This window comes from Pelophylax lessonae, assembly GCF_965119305.1.
Source record: "Pelophylax lessonae genome assembly, chromosome: 2".
Classification (NCBI taxonomy): Eukaryota; Metazoa; Chordata; class Amphibia; order Anura; family Ranidae; genus Pelophylax; species Pelophylax lessonae.
Window position 1 is genome coordinate 561,382,877 of NC_138769.1, and position 18,043 is coordinate 561,400,919.

Sequence of the window (18,043 nt, forward strand, 5' to 3'; positions counted from 1 at the left end):
TGGATGTCCAGTTAATAAATCTGGATTTTGACTCAACCTGGAGTGCTGCCAATTCCTTTTCTTTTATCAAGTTTTCACGGAGGCGAGCCGGGGCATGCACCTGTGTGAGTCATCAGGCAATTACACCACCTCGAGCAGTGAGTCCTTGTTTGTTCAATTGCTTGGGTCTATTGCATGATGTGTACCAGAATGTCTGGACAAACTATGTCCATAAAAACCCTTTTTGATGTTTGTGATATCTTCATTTATTCTGCCTTGTAGGACTCTTGTTGTGCATTCTATATGATGCAATCCATAATATATAGGTGACATGATCGGTTACCAGAGGAACAAAATATATTTTGTAAAATTGGAGATCAACAATCATTGCAAATGTTTATGACCAGCTTGAACAATAATGAGTGTGGTATCAAGTGGTCATTTTGAGGTAAACTTTTTTGACCTTACCATTTACAAGAAGATTGCACAATCACCTGTACACAAGAACATTTTCGAAGAAAACTGACAGGAATGGGTACATTCCAGTGCAGAGTTTTTACCACTTTAATGGGCTCAGAGCAATAACTAAGGGTCAAGTTTGAAGGATCAGGAGGAACTGCTCAGAAGAGGAAGATGTTAGGAGGCAAGCCAATATAATAAAACAATGTTTTGTGACAAAAGAGCTATGACACCTGTGAGGTAGAAACTTATATTCAAGAAGCTGCACATGCTGACAAGAACAATAGATTACATTTCAAGCCAAGGACTATTCAGGATAATAAATCTGAGTGGTCTTTCACCACCGCATACTCTAATCAACATCAATTGGTCAAGGGCCTTTTAGGAAAACATTGGCTTATTCTAAGGAATAAAAATGAGTGGTGCTCCCGCACTATGGTACTGTGCTCGGTAGTGCTAAATAAATAAATAATGAACAATTATAACTGATTATAATTACACGTGATTAATGGAGCTGCCGCTATGGTGTAGGGTTAAATAACCTTAATGAAAGATGTAAATCCAAATGCTGCTCTTACCATCATTTACATTGTGCTCTAAAGAAATTAAATCTAAACAATTCATAAATTCTATGTGCAAAAGTGACCAGTGCTAATATAATCCAACTTGATAATCATAAGTCCATTGTGTAAAAAATACAGTCCATTGAGCAAAAATATATAAAGTGCTTTTGCAGATGAATCTCTTATTGTACAATATCATTCCTCTGTGCTCCCCACCTTCTCTCCCTACTCACCGACTCTGAGTCAAAAGGGTATCTCACTAGTAGTATCCTAGTATGGTGAATGGCATCTCGTCTTTTTTATTTTCTCCTGTAGTGTGACCAAATACACTTGCAGTGTGTCATGAAAAATTATAAAGAGATCTCCATGGCATGATATCGTTTTGACTTTATTAAAATAGGTATAAAAACAGTGGATCGGGCAAAACGCGTCAAGGGGGGCTGACAAAGACGCACTTCCGGTGTTTGGAATGCACGTCGAAGTGGCGAACCCAACTTTGTTACATGGCTATATTTTAAACAGCAAATGTGAGTGTAATTGTTTTTATACCTATTCCTATTTCCTCATAGAAAGTTTTCTGTATGCAGATGTGGGGGTTCCAGCGTATAGAGAACTAAAGTTTTCATCTAAGCAACAAACAAAACCCTTTAACATCAGAGAAAGTAGACTGATTTCAATGTCGCAATCGGTGTGACCGGGGTGTAGTAGGATCCACAAGAATTCAATGTCAAAATGACAGTACTCGCATTTACAGTTGCACACGTATGGGTGGTATTTTTCAAAACAGAAAGTGTGCAGGTGGTTACACATGTATAGCCATGCACAGCCTATTCTTTAATGCATATCAATGGGCAAAATTACATTTCAGCTGTGGAGCTGTGGCTCTCAGGTACCACAACAACAGCCTTTTTACCTCTGTACACCCTAATGTAAGTCTGTGTGCAATAGCCCTTTTTCTGTGCTTAAGAGTTTCATGTTGTTTCCTTGCACAGAGGCCCGTACAGCATTTGTTTACGTGTCTGAAGCCACTTAGAGCTGGATGCAAGCAGCCTATGTAAGTGAATGTGTATGCAGTGACTGTACAGACACAACTGCATATCTCAGTTTAAAAGGCATGCAGGGACAGTTGCATGGTGCTCAATGCCAGCACTTATGAGGGGAGAAGCAACTCTGAAAGTTCATGAGAAAGAGAGAAAGGCGCCTCTAAGTGCAATATTAAAAGATTCATTATAGAGCACAAGGGGTTAAAAACACTTACAGGATTGTGGTTAAAAGAAGGCATATTATAGAAAAGTCCTCATGCAAGTAGCTTGTCCTTCGTCTTATCTGTGGGGAGAGTGGAGAGAGCTGTCCAGCAGCTGTCAGATTCCCGGAAGACATGCAGAGGCAAGGAGGGGATGAGGTGGCCCGGGTTCCGGAACCGCACGTGGCCGATGTGGCGTCAGATGAGAGCAGTGGGCAGTAACATGTTTCGGAGCATGTGTGGCTTCTTCTTCAGACCACCTCCCATATTCACTAGGTGAGCTTATAAGGGGTGAGTGGGAGGAGAAAGAGAGGAGAAAGGGGAAGAGTAAAAGCCCAATAATTACCTGATAGACTGTGGAGTAGAGATTGTGTTGCCGGGGACATGCTAGGAGTGCAGCCTGTTGTGTTCATACACACATGTAGATCGTGTCATGCAGATTTAATGGTAAGAAAAGTAAGAAAAAAGTAACAAGGGAACCTGCATGATACAATGAACTGAGGTGGGAAATAAGGGAATTATAGAATGATAGACAATTATCAGAGAGAATAATTTTCCAAAAGGGCCATGTCAAGAGTGATAGGTTAGAGCCAGTAATGGCCAAGGATGGTGTGTGCTATCCTCTGTAGGTCCATGTGAACGTCATAATGGAAAAAAAGGGGTTCATACATTGAGATAATAGTTATGGCATGTCCCAGAAGCATGTTTTATGCTCTATAGGGTAATGGATAGTAGGAAGTTGAAAATGTTCATACTGTGGATACAAAAAGGACTTGTTCTGTTAGGACCACTGTAGGAAGATTTGAGAGTCTGATTGTGTGTAACGGTAGACATGGTTGGGTGTATGCGATGCCAATGGCAACTGTGTGAATTCTACCTTGTCTATATGGTGGGTCGATTATCTGGATAGCAAATGCAGCGGTGTTTCGGGTGAGAGGCAAAGGTGATATTAGTAAAGCGTTTAGTTTATGCATGATGTCATAAAGTGTAGTGTAACAGTTCTATAATATAGTACTTATTTCTAAATCTTCGTTGCTCCCTCCTGGTGAAAGCACATCTAGGGCATATATCCAGTATGTTTCCCTTTAGCAGAGACACTGGAATCTCTCTGCTTCGGGGAAACTGGCAGGGATGGATTCGATGACGAACACTTTTACGTCGTTGGTGGATTTCTGGTGGTATTCTGCAAACTGTCAAGGGACGCTGTGGTCATCTTTGCTGCCCTCGATGAACCGACAGTGCTCCCCAAAATGCTTGCGTAGGGTGACTATAGTTCTGCCTAAGTAATGGAGGCCACAGGGGCAAGACAAGCAATAGACTGCATATTCTGTGGAGCAGGTGTAAAACTCTTTTAATTTTGTACACCTTCCCTTTCACTGTGTCTGGGGTGGACAAAACTGCATGTGAAGCAGAGAGGATCCGGAACTGATACATCCCAATGATGGAGAATTTAAGTGATGGGGATGTATATTTGGTGGTTTTGAGTTTGCTGGGTGCCCTTTGATATTGGGGGCTTTCTGTATGAAAATTTGAGTTGGGTTGGTATGCTGTCTTTCAGATGAGGGTCCTGCAGGAGTATAGACCAGTGCTTTCGCACTATATGTTTTATATTTTTATATTTGTTGTGGAAGTGGGTGGTGAACTGAATAACGTTCAATGTGTTGTAATTTCTGATGGTTGGGATGTCGGGATTTATGTATGTAGCATATGCTTTTTCAATAAGCGGGGGTTGGGTATCCTTTTTCCAGAAATGTTTTTGTTTGTGGGTTTTGCTCTGGGTTTGGTAGTCGGCTTGTTGGTACAGTTGTGTCTGAGGTGACAAAATTGGCTTTTGAGAATGTTATTCAGCCAACGAGGGTGGTGACAGCTGTCTAAGTGTAAAAAGGAGTTACCCACGGTAGGTTTACTGTAGTTTTTGGTGTGGATTTGGCCATTATCATGGTATAAGTCAAGGTTCAGGAATGCTAGGTGTGTGCTGTCATGTACAGAAGTAAAAGCTAGGCCCATGTTATTGTTGTTGCAGTGGGAGACAAAGTTTTCTAAATGGTTAGTGTCTCCGTCCCAAATAATTATAACATCATCGATGTAGCGACCATAAAAGATGATGCTAGACATGAAGGGGTTTTTAGCCCATATGTATTGTGTCTCCCAGAGGTCCATGGTCAGGTTAGCAAAAAAAGGGAGAAAAATTTGTCCTCATGGCCGTGCCGTGGGTTTGGAGGTAGTAGTTGTCTTTGAACAGAAAGTAGTTGTGCGTTAGGTAGAACAGTGTGGCATCTAGAATTAATTGGATTTGATTTGGGTGGATAGGTGGGTCTTCCATCAGGAAGTTTTGTATGGCCTGCATGCCGATGTTGTGGGGAATGGATGTATACAGTGATTGGACATCTAAAGAGAGCCAGGAATAGGTAGGGTCCCATTGGTATGGGTTTAGTAGCTCTAGCAGATGTGTCCCATCACTGATGTAAGATTGTAGGTTTGATACAAAGGGTTGCCAAAAGTAGTCTATGTACTGGGAAAAGCCACTTGTGATGCTATTCATAGAGGCTACTATGGGTCTGCCTGGGGGATTGGTAGTACGTTTGTGTACTTTAGGTAAATGGTAGAAATATGATGTATGGTGGTATTTCTTGACTAAGAAGGACTCTTCATTTTTAGTGATGACGTGCCTGGTTCACCAAAACAGAGGATTTTATGCTGAAGCCAAGTAGTGGGTCATTTGGTAGTCTTACATATGCATGTGAGTCTCCCAGCAGTCTCATGGCCTCCTTAGTGTAGTAATTTTTATCTTGTAGTACAATGCTACCGCCTTTGTCACCTGGTTTTATGATGATATTTTTGGTTATTTTGAGAGTTTAAGACTGATCTTTCTTGATGTGTGAGGTTGTGGCTCTTGTAGTGGTGTTCTTTTTTTGTAATTTTTAGTAACTCCGAATAGACCATGCGGTAGAAAGTTTCTACGCATGGTCCTTTTGATAGTATGGAACAGAAGTTGGATGGGGGACGAAGGGTGGTGTGTTTCACTGCAGGAGAGCTAATGAGATGTTGGGGTACAGGAGTGCGTCTAGTTCAGGGGTCATCAGGATTTAGGGAACGTCTGTTTCCTTCCTGGTAAAGTTCATCAAGTATCTCTAGGGCAATTTTTTCATCTATAATGAGATTGTGGGTGGGAGGGGGGTTGATAGTTTTAACTTGGAGAGGTGAGGGTCCCTTTTTGGTGGATTGTATGTTATAAAAACGTTTTACTGTTAAATAATGGACCTGACAGAACAAGCAACACATCAATAGAGCCCAGATTCCTACTGTCCAACTAACCCCTGATACAGGGGAACACTGGTATGGCTAAGGGGAAAAGGAAAGTCCAGAGCTGCCCAGTGAAATTAACTAACTTCTTCCCCCAGCCACGGCCTAACAGTATCCAAGATGGCATCGGCGGAGCGCCTGGATCCTTACAAGGCCGTTTATCTGGGCACAGCTCTGCACTCAAATACCACCAAGGGCATGAAAAACGTACCCACAAGAACGGATCACTTTCTCAATCCTCATCTACCTCCTCCAGCCCAGTTAAAGCTAAATAGAAACTACTGGATTCTCCAGCAACTTCACATGAGGTGAGCTGTTTAATTTCAACACTAGAGCTGCAGGAGTCCATCGCTCATTTCCCTACCTCTAATATACCAGTGATTGACACTACATTAAAAGACATGTTAGTTTCTCTGCAAAGCACCATACATTCTGACATTATAATGCTCACACAGCAATTTAAAGCAGAACTCAACGATGTGAACAATAGAGTAACTCATGTTGCGAAAAAGATGGGGGAATTTGCCTCCACTTTCAATGAGCTCATGGATGTGCATAATGATAGGGAGGAGGATTTTCTATAGATCAAGTCAAAACTAGCAAACCTTCAAGACAGATCCAGACAAAATAATGTTAAAATTAGAGGAATGCCGGAAACTGTTAAACCACAAGACCTGAAAGCCTATTTTACAGACATCTTAAAAGAGATGTTACCAGAAGCCCCACTAAAGGATCTGCTGATTGACAATATCCATAGGTTGCCCAAACCTAACTACCACCCAGCTCACTTACCCAGAGATACAATTGGCAGAATACACTACTATCACACTAAAGAAAAATTGCTGAGAGTATCCAGGGATCGGGATAAACTCCCCCAGGAATTGCAGAATCTGCCGTTCTTTGCTGATCTCTCCAGATGCAACAACTCAGGAAACTGGCAACTATAACCAAGCCCTTACATAATCATCATATCCACTTTAGATGGGTGTATCCTGCCAAAGTGATCATCACGAAGGATGACAACACCTACGCAGTCTCTTCCTTGGAATAAGGCTTACAACTACTGAGATCTTGGCACATACTTGACCCACCACCATCCATTCACCACAACTCGTCAACTTCTCCCAGAGAAAATCAGAATGACTCAGATGAAGATACCAGTTAAATATTGTAACGCTCCTGCGTTTTTGTAGTAGGCTGGATATGCAGCTGCAAAATCTCCACTCAGTAGTCATGTAGAGATGTGTTGAATAATCAGATCCAACTCTCCAGACTCATCACTGTGGGCCTGTCAGCTTCAACATACAGATATATACACTCTCAATAAGATGTTCCTGGAGTGGTGGAATGTATATGACAGTATGAAGGTGTTGTGCTGAAGGGACAGGTGTGAACAGTGATAGAGATGGTAAGTACTTGATAGGTTTGTTCAGGAGAGTACTAGATGGTATTAGGTAGAGTGCAGATAGGTTAGTAATCGAGTATGGTGACAGGTGGTAAGGACAGCAGATGACAATTACAGGATAGACTAACCCGTGCAAGGATAGATGGTAGTAGACTCAAGAACTAGCAATCTATGTAGCAGTGCAGATGATAGATGGTAGTAGACTTAAGAGCAAGCAATCTATGTAACAGTGCAGATGATAGATGGTAGTAGACTCAAGAGCTAGCAATCTATGTAACAGTGCAGATAGTAGATGGTAGTAGGCTCAAGAGCTAGCAATCTATGCAACAGTGCAGATGATAGATAGTGTAAGTAGGTTATGGAGGATTCCCCTGTGGGGTACTTATCACTAGTAAATGTTAGTAGTAGAGGGGTCCAGTAGAGAGGGGAAGATCCGGTAGCGAGATACAGGGATCAGTAGCGAGGTTCCGGTCTGCTCCAGGTAGAAGCAACCAGCTGGAGGTTCTGACAGCAAGACAGGCTTGAAAGCATGTGGATACACAAGGCAGGTTGAACGAACGATGTGAGTGAGAACGCCGGCGGTTGAAATAGCCGCTCTGCGGCGCTCAGTGATGACATCATCTGTCTTAAAGGTGTATGCGTACCACCTAGTAAAAAAGGTGGGACGCATATTTGGAAGGAAATAAATTATTAAGGGTACCAGAGGTACCAGAATCTTACAAATATGAGCTCTTTTTATTCCTACGTTACATTCTGGCTCAGCTGGGCCTGTGGATTGCATGAGCCAACCCAGTTCTTTAACCCCCATTACATTGCGGATAATTCAGCTCAGATTCGATTAGAATCGCCTATCTTTTCCTTATTATTACACACACTCTGAGTCATCATTGTGTAGAAATTGTTTGACTTTCCTTACGTTTTTTGTTTTTTTGTCCTCTTAGTTTGTTTTATTCCTCAAGGATCGCAAATTCAATTTTAAGAACTTTTTTTGTCCTGCTTGGTACATTCTCTACTTCATCACCAGCAACTGCTTAGACAACTCACAACTGACCCTTCAGCACACGTAAATTGATCACCTACCTATTAGCCAAAAAGAGTTTTTGTTTCACCCCCGTACTATCCAACATGTTACACTAGCTAACACCATGAAATTCAAGGTGTCATCTTTAAACATTTTAAAAATGACCGGTCAACTGGTGTTGATCGATACTTTTAACAGCGCTTATTTTTGACAAATGTTAGTAATCAATAATAGACATAAATCAAACTTTACATACGATCCGTGATATGTTGTGCTGTGATAGCAATACCCAAATTAATATGTAGATAAAGTGCAATGTGCAAATAGTGCCTAAACCATATAATTTACAATAGATAAATGAATAAATTGATGTAAAAAAATGTCTATAGCAAAACAAAAAGTTCTTGATCCCCAACGTGATTATGCATGCCAAATGTTCTTATTCCATTATTCCAAAATTCTTCCCAAAGATGTGCTGTGAAAAACGTTGTGTCCACCACCAATAGCCAAAATGCCTACTTGCCAGAGGTAAGTATAAATATCGCCTAATCTCAATAGGAGGGCCTCCTCGACCATAGGTTAGACAAACTCCATCCAAATATCCATAGATTATAGGGAGTAAAAGAGGAAGACTTCCATGGTGAAGTACGAAGCATTTATTACATGAAACGGTATCTAAAACACTTACAGGGACAGCGACTGCATTCCACCTGCGTTCCAAATGGCGGAAGTGATGTACAACGTTATCTTGTGACCCTATGCGTTTTGTCAGTAACGTCTGACGTCATCAGGAGTCATGGGATCTTTGCCTTGCTTATGGAACCATTGGCAGAAAGAATTAGGATGCACCCCGGTATAAAAGGGACCTTGGCTAATGATACATACCATACCATAACGCTGTTTGCAGATGATATCATACTGTCTCGCTCAGAACCGTCAGTCTCTCTTCCAGCGGCACGAGGTTCTCTCTTCATTTAATCTCTTATTACATACAGTGGGTACGGAAAGTATTCAGACCCCCTTAAATTTTTCACTCTTTGTTATATTGCAGCCATTTGCTAAAATCATTTAGGTTCATTCTTCTTCCTCATGAATGTACACATAGCACCCCATACTGACAGAAAAACACAGAATTGTTGACATTGTTGCAGATTTATTAAAAAAGAAAAACTGAAATATCACATGGTCCTAAGTATTCAGACCCTTTGCTCAGTATTTAGTAGAAGCCCCCTTTTGATCTAATACAGCCAGGAGTCTTTTTGGGAAAGATGCAACAAGTCTTTCACACCTGGATTTGGGGATCCTCTGCCATTCCTCCTTGCAGATCCTCTCCAGTTCTGTCAGGTTGGATGGTAAACGTTGGTGGACAGCCATTTTTAGGTCTCTCCAGAGATGCTCAATTGGGTTTAAGTCAGGGCTCTGGCTGGGCCATTCAAGAACAGTCACGGAGTTGTTGTGAAGCCACTCCTTCGTTATTTTAGCTGTGTGCTTAGGGTCATTGTCTTGTTGGAAGGTAAACCTTCGGCCCAGGCTGAGGTCCAGAGCACTCTGGAGAAGGTTTTTGTCCAGGATATCCCTGTACTTGGCCACATTCATCTTTCCCTCGATTGCAACCAGTCGTCCTGTCCCTGCAGCTGAAAAACACCCCCACAGCATGATGCTGCCACCACAATACTTCACTGTTGGGACTGTATTGGACAGGTGATGAGCAGTGCCTGGTTTTCTCCACACATACCGCTTAGAATTAAGGCCAAAAAGTTCTATTTTGGTCTCATCAGACCAGAGAATCTTATTTCTCACCATCTTGGAGTCCTTCAGGTGTTTTTTAGTAAACTCCATGCGGGCTTTCATGTGTCTTACACTGAGGAGAGGCTTCCGGCGGGCCGCTCTGCCATAAAGCCCCGACTGGTGGAGGGCTGCAGTGATGGTTGACTTTCTACAACTTTCTCCCATCTCCTGACTGCATCTCTGGAGCCCAGCCACTGTGATCTTTGGGTTCTTCTTTACCTCTCTCACCAAGGCTCTTCTCCCCTGATAGCTCCCCCGATAGCTCAGTTTGGCCAGACGGCCAGCTCTAGGAAGGGTTCTGGTCGTCCCAAACGTCTTCCATTTGAGGATTATGGAGGCCACTGTGCTCTTAGGAACCTTAAGTGCAGCAGAAATCTTTTTGTAACCTTGGCCAGATCTGTGCCTTGCCACAATTCTGTCTCTGAGCTCTTCAGGCAGTTCCTTTGACCTCATGATTCTCATTTGCTCTGACATGCATTGTGATCTGGAAGGTCTTATATAGACAGGTGTGTGGCTTTCCTAATCAAGTCCGATCAGTATAATCAAACACAGCTGGACTCAAATGAAGGTGTAGAACCATCTCAAGGATGATCAGAAGAAACTGAAAGCACCTGAGTTAAATATATGAGTGTCACAGCAAAGGGTCTGAATACTTAGGACCATGTGATATTTCAGTTTTTCTTTTTTAATAAATCTGCAACAATGTCAACAATTCTGTGTTTTTCCGTCAATATGGGGAGCTGTGTGTACATTCATGACGAAGAAGAATGAACTTGATGATTTTAGCAAATGGCTGCAATATAACAAAGAGTGAAAAATTTAAGGGGGTCTGAATACTTTCCGTACCCACTGTAGTAAACACTTCTAAGTCACACATACTGGGCTTAGTAATAGAAAAATCCACAAACATTACTAAAAAAATTCCCATACCAATGGGCCTCCAAGTCACTTTAATATCTGGGTGTCCAACTAACAGCATCCCATACTGATCTTTATACAGCTAACTTCCTCCCTCTAATTTCTACGTTCCAACAAGAAATGTCCAGATTAAGGAAAGATTACCTATCCTGGTCGGGGAAACTAGCAGTATAAAGGATGCTACTATTACCTAAATTACTTTACTACTTTAGAACACTCCCTATACCTATTCCCTCTTCTTTTTTTACACTTATACAAAAACAACTCTTAAAATTTATATGGGCAGACGGCAAAGTGCGATGTTCCCAACATATTTTACATAAGCACAGATTAGTTGGCGGTATGGGAGTTCCAAATCTGAAACACTATTATATGGCCTCACTTTTAAATCAATTATGATTCTGGTTGTCACCAGTACAAGAGAAACATTGGTGAATTTAGAACAAGGTTTGCTAAGTCCAAAAACCCTTAAATCCATTCTGATTGCATCCACTATCTCAGGGAAAACCATCCATACTAGCAGCCCATCAATTCAGCCACTGTTTCCACTTGGCAATATCTACATAAACACGGGGAGATAACAAAAGGAACCTATTGAAATTCCAATTTCTCTAGACTCAATATCCTACCTGATACCGGATATTACATTCAGGAAATGGAAGGAACTGAATTTACACAATCTAGGGGATGTGATGAATGAAGATCACCTGCTGCTCTTTCAGTCTCTGGTACAAAAATTCAAGTTACCCACATCTAGGTTCTTCACATATGCTAAGCTATCATCCTTCCTAGGCCACTAGAACCCAACACAGGTGAAGGTCTCAAAGAAAGCATGGTCCTTTTGGCTCTCTATAGATACTAAAGCCAAAGGTATTACACTGCTCTACAATCTACTTCACTCCAAAACGGTTTTTAATAAGGCCCCAGCTCTTTTAAACTGGGAGAAAGATCTCAACCAATCCTTTTCAGACCAACAATGGTTGAAAGCAATTTCTCCTAACTATATATAGCAATACCACAGAACAACTAAGTATGTTAATGTGATCCTCTGCGCTCAAGGGCTATTTAAAACAAAATACATATAATGCTGCTACTTCAAAAGGCAATAACAAACAAATTAAAATTCATCACAGAAAAAAAAAATCAGATTTTCTTTATAATTTTAGTAGCGCAAGGATGGTGTTACCCTGCTATCATACAGTGCAAATCGTGCATAAATTGCATGAATGAATAAACAAAGCAAATTGGAGTCCTTCAAAAAGTCCTTTGTTAAAGCAATATAGAGTCTCTTTATGAAGGGTCTTTCTGGTGTCAGTTATAGGAACCACCATAAGATGTCACCACCACCAGTGCTGGGAGAATTAGCCAAAATGCAGACTCACCAGAGAACCATGCCTAACCACTCTCATGGAATAGGCAGACACAGCATGAATAAATCAAAAGCTTCCTCCCGGTATCTGCGGCTGCTGCACACCTCCTCCTCTCATTCACAATGTGTGGGCAACAAAACAAAAAGCACTTCCATAGCGTGATACCGTTTTATAACATAAATTTATTGAAAAAATACATATCACAGTCACTTGTTAATAGACTTGTAAAAGCAATGTCACAAATAGACTGGATAAGGGTCTGACAGCCCAAATGTGTGATCCGCGGCTCGCACTGCATACACAGGACTACAGAAATACCTCTCCGTCTTGCAAACACTCTCTAGTGGACGCCGTATAGGGGGGTGGCTATACGGCGTCCACTAGAGAGTGTTTGCAAGAGGGAGAGGTATTTGATGAGTAACACCTTTTCACATATGCTTTGAAAGACCCTAAAAGTGGCTGGGGCTGTCTCCCTCCTAGCACAGTTTGTTCCCAGAGGGGGTGATTGGGACAGCAGACAAAATCCTACTTTTCCACCTCACAACGGGTACTGAGTATCACCTGAAATGCTTCAGTGATCACTTTTGTTATCTTCTTGATATTTCTACGGTACCCATGTGCCTGTTAAATTCCTTACATCTTCACAATTTTCAGTTTACTTAGCTCTGTTTTTTTGTGAACATTTTTTAAGAAACTAGAGCAATAGTCTACTCTTGTACAGCTATTCTTTTAAGGGAAGAGTAATTTCGGTATTGCAATATACATGTAATCATTACATGCCATATTCTACCACTTGATCGTATTACTAATGTGACCTGAACATCCTTCTCCGTTGTTTTTTTTTCTTTTCTCTGTTTAAATCTATGATGCAAAGTGTTTATTTGTAACATAATTTTTGTAATATTGCCAAAACCATTTCAATAAATACTTTTAAAACCCCCCAAAAATAGAAAAAGCATATGCTACATACATAAATCCCGAAATCCCAACCAACAGAAATGACAACACATCGAATATTATCTGGTTCACCACCCAGTTCCACAACAAATATAAAAATATTTAACATATAGTGCGAAAGCACTGGTCTATACTCCTGCAGGACCCTCATCTGAAAGACAGCATACCAACCCAACCAAATTCTCATACAGAAAAGCCCCCAATATCAAAGGGAAAATAGCACCCACAAACACAAAACCACCAAATACACATCCCCATCACTTAAATTCTTCTCCATCATTGGGATGTATCAGTGCCGGAAACCTCTCTGCCTCACATGCAGTTTTGTACACCATGGACAAAAAGAATTCATAGTGAAAGGGAAGGTGTACAAAATCCAAGAGTTCTACACCTGCTCCACAGAATACGTAGTCTATTGTTTGTCTATACGCACCCTACACAAGCATTTTGGGGAGCACCGTCGGTTCATTGAGGGCAGCAGAGACCACCACAGCGTCCCCCAACATTTTGCGGAATACCACCAGAAATCCACCAACGCCCTAAAAGTGTGGGTTAACAAAGCCATCCCTGCCAGGTTCCCCGAAGCAGAGAGATTCCAGCATCTCTGCCAACAGGAAACACACTGCATATATTTCCCTAAGGACAGTCTTTAACCAGTTAAGCCCCGGAAGATTTTACCCCCTTCCTTACCAGGGCCTATTTTGCGATTCGGCACTGCGTGACTTTAACGGACAATTGCGCGGTTGTTGCGACACTGTACCCAAATGAAATTAACGTCCTTTTTTTCCCACAAACAGAGCTTTCTTTTGGTGGTATTTGATCACCTGTGCGATTTTTTGATCATGCGCTATAAACAAAAAAAGAGCGACAATTTTGCAAAAATAACAATATTTTTCACATTTTTTTTATATGAAATCCCCCCCCCCCCCCAAAAATGTAAAAATCAATTTTTTTAACATTTTAGGCCAATTTGTTTTCTGCTACATATGTTTGGTAAAAAAAAAATCGCAAAAAGCGTATTTTGATTGGTTTGCGCAAAATTTATTGCGTTTACTAACTAAGGGAAATATTTTTGTAATTTTTGCTGTTTTTTTTTTTAACGAGTAATGGCGGCGATCTGCGTTTTTTTTTGCGGTACTGCGACATTGCGGCGGACAGATCGGACCCTTGACTGACATTTTGGACACTTTTGGGGGTACCAGTGACATTACTACAGAAATCAGTGCTATACATATGCACTGTTACTGTAAAAATGACACTGGGAGGGAAGGGGTTAACTTTATTGGAGAGGGAGGGGTTAAGTGTGTCCCTAGGGGCGTGTTTCTTACTGTGATTGGATGTGGCTTTGTGTGTAACAGCACAGATCAACGGTCCTACATAGCAGGACCGAGTGATCAGTGCTTTTACACAGGGGAGAGTGACAGGCGGCTTTGTTTACATTAGCCGCCTGCCTTTCTCCCTCTCCACCCGACGTTTGCGTGACCGGCGGACATCGCGCGCCGGCTTCTTTGGGTACGAGCGGGGGCGGGAGCGCGCCTCCGGTGGCGCGGGCTCGCCCCCTATTCCCTCTTAGGCTAGTGACGTACCGGTACGCCACTTTGCCTGGGAGGGGCTGACCGCCGCCGTATATAGTCGGGCGGCGGTCGGCAAGTGGTTAATGTGTATGTAATTGCCATCTTCTATATTACCTAGTGATTATTTACGTCACAATATGCTTTTTTCTATTGGCCGCTTCACTATATTTTTCCATTGGCTGGCTCCCTTGGAGATCCTCTGATACTTAATGCGGGCTGTCCGCCGCCGTATATAGTCGGGCGGCGGGCGGCAAGTGGTTAATGTGTATGTAATTGCCATCTTCTATATTACCTAGTGATTATTTACGTCACAATTGGCTTTTTTCTATTGGCCGCTTCACTATATTTTTCCATTGGCTGGCTCCCTTGGAGATCCTCTGATACTTAATGCGCGGACATGGAGTGGTGACGCTACTCCTGAGGACGTCATTCTGATGAAACGCATAGAGCGTAACTTCTGTGGAATGCACTTCCGATACGTGCAACGCACTGCGTTCCGGAAGAGCTTTAACGCTACGGCGTACCCGGACTAGACACTTGCCTTACTGCTCTTTTATCTGCTTTGTTTTGGCCACGCTACCAAAAGGAACAGTATATTATGGGCCCTTAAGTACCATATCCAGCCAGGATTACAGGCCTGTTACCCCTGCAGGGGTTACAATTTCTGGTAAGTGCGGTCCTGGGAGTGAGGGGAGCACCTGTCCCATCACACCGACCACACTTGGAGACCCTCGAAGCGGTCCACAGCACCTTTAGTCACCTGATTATACATCCTTTGGTTTTCAGCACTGGATCACCTTTTTGTGCGACTTGGATGATTGGACTGTTTATCTTGTGCGATTCCATCCTTTCAGTCGCAATATTTTATCAGCACTAGTCACTTTATATGTTTTTTTAGTCATCATTTACACCATTGTATTGATTTTTTACCCTCTTTTGAGTGCAATTCATATAATTAATTATTTCACATTTTCTGTGGGTAAACACGCCTACCACTTGATTTACCAGCACTTCATCACTTTACTTTTTATACTGATCCTCTTGGGATCCGCACATTAGTATATTTATCACTTTGGCACTTTTTCGGTATATGTAACATTATTATTTGAATTATTATTTGAATTATTCATATTCACTTTGTACCACTTGTCACTTTTAGCACTTTATATTTATTTATTGCCTTGAAGAATTTGTGCAGATTTCAGCCTATTATATTGCAATTTATTATTTCTAGAATACCGGATCCGATTCCTCCCATCTTCACTATCTATTGTGTTATCAATTATTTTGGCTTTATTTTTTATTGTGTATTCCATGTGACAGAATCTTGGATTTGAAGAATTGGTGCATTTTCCAGCCTATTATATTGTGATCTATTATTGCTAGATTTACCGGATCCGATTCCTCCGATTTATACTATCTATTCATTGTGTTATCAATTTTTTTGCATTTCGTTTTTGGGCATTCCATGCGATTGAATCTTGGATCTGATCACTTTCACCTTACTTACCTAATCATTGACACTTCCAGGCAGCGCCATTCACCTCTTCCATATTCCCTCACTGTACTATATATCCAACTGGATTATAGATAGGAGGTGGGCTGCAGCCATTTCTAAATATTTCATACACCATTGGTCTCATATCCTAGCGCGGAATTCTATGTCTTTTATTTTATAAAGGATATATGCCCTAGACGTGCTCTCACGGGGAGGGATCAATGAAGATTTAGAAATAAATACTATATTATAGAACTGTTACACTACACTTTATGACATCATGCATAAACTAAACCCTTTACTAATATCACCTCTGCCTCTCGCAGGAAACACTGCTGCATCTGCCATCCAGATAATCGACCCACCATATAGACAAGGTAGAATTCACACAGTTGCCATTGGCATTGCATACACCCAACCATGTCTACCGTTACACACAATTGGACTCCCAAATCTTCCTACAGTGGTCCTAACAGAACAAGTCATTTTTGTATCCACAGTATTAACATTTTCAACTTCCTATTATCCATTACCCTATAGAGCATAAAACATGCCATCACTATTATCTAAATGTACGGACCCCCTTTTTTCCATTATGATGTTCACATGGACCTCAAGAGCATAGCACACACCATCCTTGGCCATTAATGGCTCTTGACATGGCCCTTTTAGAAAATTATTCTCTCTAAAAATTGTCTATCATTCTAAAATTCCCTATAAGCTCTCCTAGTGAATATGGGAGTAGGTCTGACGAAGGAGCCACGCATGCTCCAAAACGCATTACTGCCCACTGGTCTCATCTGACGCCACATCGGCTGAGCGCGTTCCACCGTGGTTCCGGAACCCGGGCCGCCTCATTGCCTCTGCACATTTTCCGGGAATCTGACAGCTGCTGGACAGCTCTCTTCACTCTCCCCTGCAGATAAGACGAAGGACAAGCGACTTGCATGAGGACTTTTCTATGACGATCCTGAGTGTTTTTAACTCCTTGTACTCTATAATAAACCTTTTAATATTGCACTTAGAGGCGCCTTTCTCTCTTTCTTATGACACTTTCACTGAATTCCGACCGAGAGATATGTAGCAAAACTGTGCCACCTGTAATCGCCACATCATCAGGACAAACAAAACTCCTCCTTTCTTCTTCGCCTTACAGGTTAATGAGGCATACGTGTGGTTAAAGACTGATTCCTTTTTCTTCAGCGGTAAAGGAGCAGTTGATTTTGGTAAAGGAGCAGTTGATTACTATCTGAACAGATATTTTTCTACAGCTTAGAAATTATTCTCAATAGCAAATTCTTCTGACTGTCAGAAGCATTTGTTGTCTCTCTCCAGGAGGGGTCCTTACATGGTCTGATCAATTTGGCCAATTGCCACAAGAGATTATGACACAGAATTTAATAACCAAGATAAGATGGAGCCTCACCACCAGAAATAACTATACATGCATTTTTTACTACTGCTAACAGAAGAGACATTCACCTGTTTGTTTTGGGATTGCTGTGCCACATACTCAGGGTTTGGTTCACTAAAATTAGGCACTTCAGAATATACCATGCAAAATCTGCAAAAGAAAATTGACAATTAACACAACAATGGATCAATAAAAATCAGGAAATGATCAAACGTTTGACAGCAGCTGTTGATTTTTAACAAGTGATGTACAAAAAAAAGAAAATACTGAAGGATCCACATAGACCAATCCTTTGGTGTGGTTCCAGGTATGCCTGAGAATCCATCATTGCAAGCCTATTGAAGAATTCTCTAGAATTCCGGGACCAATCTAAACAATCTTAAGGGCCATACACACTATAAGATTTTCTGAAGACTTTTTCCTTTAGATTTACCAAAACCATATAATATGAGGTCAAACCTAAACACTTTCAATTTGTATGCAATCTGGCAGGCCCTTGCACTACATAGAAAAGGTAAATCTGATGGAAAAAGTCTTCAGAAAATCTTATA

The 18,043-nt window shown here is 41.5% G+C and overlaps 1 protein-coding gene across 1 annotated transcript in view; it reads right to left on the reverse strand.

Moving 5' to 3' along the window:
* Positions 1–18,043, reverse strand: part of NABP2 (nucleic acid binding protein 2) — a 95,879-nt gene that overhangs the window by 6,352 nt on the left and 71,484 nt on the right. Inside the window, exon 5 of the mRNA XM_082245468.1 lies at positions 17,561–17,642. Coding sequence (XP_082101594.1) covers positions 17,561–17,642 — 82 coding nt within the window. The remainder of the gene's footprint in view (positions 1–17,560; positions 17,643–18,043) is intronic.